This window comes from Daucus carota, chromosome 3 (assembly GCF_001625215.2).
Source record: "Daucus carota subsp. sativus chromosome 3, DH1 v3.0, whole genome shotgun sequence".
NCBI lineage: Eukaryota > Viridiplantae > Streptophyta > Magnoliopsida > Apiales > Apiaceae > Daucus > Daucus carota.
Genome location: NC_030383.2, coordinates 45,968,139 through 45,971,799, shown reverse-complemented (window position 1 = coordinate 45,971,799; position 3,661 = coordinate 45,968,139). Strand labels below are relative to the sequence as shown.

At 30.7% G+C, this 3,661-nt stretch overlaps 1 protein-coding gene across 1 annotated transcript; it reads right to left on the bottom strand.

The window, feature by feature from the left end:
• Window positions 1-1,033: 1,033 nt before the first annotated feature.
• On the bottom strand, window positions 1,034-2,555 carry LOC108213865 (transcription factor CYCLOIDEA). Its single transcript, XM_017385653.2, has 2 exons — window positions 1,618-2,555; window positions 1,034-1,260 (listed from the first exon to the last, which is right to left on the bottom strand). The coding sequence occupies exons 1-2, from the start codon at window positions 2,237-2,239 to the stop codon at window positions 1,193-1,195; spliced, it is 690 nt and encodes a 229-aa protein (XP_017241142.1). The 5' UTR covers window positions 2,240-2,555; the 3' UTR covers window positions 1,034-1,192.
• Between the last annotated feature and the right edge of the window lie 1,106 nt (window positions 2,556-3,661).

Sequence of the window (3,661 nt, the reverse complement as noted above, 5' to 3'; positions counted from 1 at the left end):
GAGAGATGAAACAACGATTGGTGATGGTGTATGTGCTGAGAAGATAGATGAAGATGGAGATGACGACCCGTGCCCCTGTTCAGCCGTATTTATGCAAATGTTTTATGCAAATATATTAATAAAACGTATTTGTGCAATAATTATAGACAGTCGGTAATTTTGCAAATTATATGATCAGAAGTGGGTATAATTTTGTGAAATTCCCATAAACATATATGTTTTCTGTTTTCTCCAAAAGAAATGATATTTTAACTTTTTCATGTATTTCAATATATTAAAAGAGATGATTATAAATCTGACAAAACAAAAGGGAGATGCTCATAAATGAATTTCTATTTATTATAATCTATAAAAATGCAGATGATCCTTATTTTAATACTAAAAATTGAAAATGAATACACTTTCTACAAATGTATATATATCAATATACATACATATATATATATATATATATATATATATATATATATATATATATATATATATATATATATATATTAATATGTGCTAAAAGTGTGAGACTATGTTTTCACAGAGAATATTTTTACCAAATCTTTGATACTAGACTAGATCTTCTCTCGAAGGATAAACAATGCTGCATCCCCATTCCCACCTGCCTCTTTTGACGAAATTCTCAATATTTTTTGTTTTGATTTTTTCCGGAGCTGATATGTTATCTATTGGGAGCATTTAAGTAAAAACAGTGTGTTTAGCTTACTGATGATGTATACACTCGTGAGCTCTAACTTCAGAGATTTTATAAAAGCTTAATTCGAAAATGAATTGATTACCATTACATATATAAAACGTGCACATAGGAATTTGAAACATAAAATTTTATGGGAAATGAAAATTTTATTATAGGCAAGTGGTCAAATACAAGTATAATATTATTAAGATAAATTAGAATTGTTTTGAAAAAATGCATAAATATGCCAATCAAAAAATTAAAAACCATAAGAATAAATTATTAATATTCAGATATGCTAAACTCAGATTATCACAATGGAAGTAAATTATAGTGCTCCTAAAAATGTACTTGGCCCGGATAGAACAACTTCAAGATATATATATACAACCCCATTGTATTAAATTTAAAGTTATAAGACACAATAAAGTAAGTGAGGACTGGCGATATATATAGCACACTCACGTCGCTTAGATATTTGCTGCTCTCATCTTCCATAGCAATTTATTTAACTTGTGGAGTATCGAACTTCTTGTCGTAGGCTTCAAACGATCTGACAGCGGTTTGCGTATCTGCTCCACAGAATAAAAAACATGGGGATTTAATTCGTTTAGTTTAATTCATCATATACATGTCGTGGACTCATTTTCTTGCCAAAGGTCTAGGGTATACATTAGAGGTGGTATGTGATTGCTTTTACCCACTTTGATTTTCAAGAACTCAAATTAACTAATTTTTGATTAAACATTACAAGTTATTAAAATCCGAAAGTTATATATTAAAATAGACTAAATATACTTTCTAACGATGTAATTTTTGTTATTTTTTAATTAAATTATATGATACATGTAAATTTTATTCAAAATATAGTCAATTTGACTGGTCAAAAGTCAAAATAGACATGTAAAAGAGATGGAGGGAGTACTTACTTGTTTCCGAGAGTAATTCCGGATTCCTACTTTGACCTACTTGATCTGTTCCAACACTGAAGTAGGGCGCCCTGCAGCTAATATTGTGAAGGTAGCTCAATTCATTCCAAGTGCTTAAATGGTTAGCTGCAATTCTGAAATCATGAGGAAGCAACTTATTTGTTCCCAAGAGATGTCTTACACACATCTTTTGTCTTGTACGTTCCCTTGCCCTAGCTCTTGCCTTGGCCCTTGACTCTCTTGCTAGAAGAGAAGCCAGTTTAGCCTTTTCTTCAAGCTGCATTGACACCCTCTGGTCTTGAGTATTATCTATGCTTGTAGTGTTCTTCATGTAGTGTTTGTCTCTCATTTCAGCAGCTTCAGTAGTATCAGATCTAGAGCATCCTTCGTCGACTGCGGCGCAGGAACTTCGCTTATTCTTGACTAGATCATCGATGGCTGGCTGTGAGTTGGTGAGGAGCCAGCCAAGAGTTTCACTAGCTTTGTCGAATCTTAGAGTATCGTGAAGATCAAAGAACCTACGAGCTACCTGGATCGACAATCGAACTCTTCGATCTCTCGGACCTTGAGCTGTCAAAATCTTGCTATGCCTGTCTTTTCGAAAAGTATGAGGTGGTTTCATTCTTGAAGGAGGAAGTGAACTTGTTTGCAAAAGTGTAAAAAGTATTGCAAGCTAGTATCTGAATTAAAACTCTTAATCAATTCTATAATCTTTTGAATCACAATGGTGAAGAAGCTATTTTGCTTTTGACATAATTTGGCAAAATTGATAAAGTTTGAGGGACAGCTAGCTAGCTAGAAGAGGATGATGTGTTTAGATTTTGAAGTGCTTGAATTCTTTCTTAGTATATTGTTGTAGGTACGTAGCTAGGGCACAATTTAATCAGGCACCGAGAGAGGAGAGAAGGTAGTGGATGTAAATCCTAGGTCACATCTAATTTACCAGGTAGTGGATGACTGGATATGTGAATGATTGCACTTTGTTTATTCATTTCACTAATTCGATCACTTATGCTTGTTACTGATTTATGGGATGCCCAAATCGTGACTCGCGTACGTACGTAACATGTGACTAAACCAATTCTATACTCCGTCCCAATTAATATTATGGGACCGGGACGCCACGTACATTTATTTTAATTTTGAGATTTTTTAAAATGTAAGTTTGGAATTTTTAAAATTAAGTTATAATACTATGTTATACAAAAATACTAAAATACGTTTCAATAACTTATCTCCGAAATTTTTATTTGAAAAAAAAAATCATACTCCAATTTTGCGTTTTGTTTTAACTAAATTTCTGTGGTAAAAGTAACCAATTTTCATCAAATATTTAAAATTATTTTTTTATTATTTTAAAAACTGAAATTATACTTCATAAAGATTTGATATATGTGATGATATAATTTAAATTTATTTTAGAATATAATATATGAGAGTTTTACTTAAAATTTGAAAAGTTTGACTATACAAAAATTGACTTTAAATGGAGGAAATATAATTATTATACAGCATTTAGGTCATGATTGTAAAAATTCAAAAATCATAACTAACCCGTTAATGTCTCAATTAAAAACTAATATGTAATTGAGGGTATCTAAAAATTAATTTGAGTAATAAATAATTAGAACAAAATTTCATGTAGTCCACATATTTACCGTAGTACCGTGGACCACGTATATTCTGCAACTATAGAATGACATAAAAACATTGCAAAATGTGTTGTTTTGCAAATCATGTTCTATAAACATCATTATTTTGTTAAAAATTTTGACAATCCTAAACATTCTACAAGTTAAATAGTGAAAAACACGTTACTCTGCAAAACATGTTAAGTTTGCAGAACATATTTACATATTACAGAACATATGTGTTCTACTTGTCGAACATAAATGATTTTCAATATTTTTCATGAAATAGTGATATTTATAGAATGTATTTCACAAAATAACAAGTTTCATACATTTTGCAATGTTTTTATGTCATTCTATAGTTACAGAACATACGTGGTCTATGGTACTACACTAAATATGTGGACTACATG

Bases quoted from the DNA above. Each gene is read 5' to 3' on its own strand.
- LOC108213865 (XM_017385653.2), bottom strand. From the start codon at position 2,239: ATGAAACCACCTCATACTTTTCGAAAAGACAGGCATAGCAAGATTTTG. The intron at 1,261-1,617 runs GTAAGTACTCCC...TCTGTGGAGCAG, and splicing joins GGAATTACTCTCGGAAACAA to ATACGCAAACCGCTGTCAGA.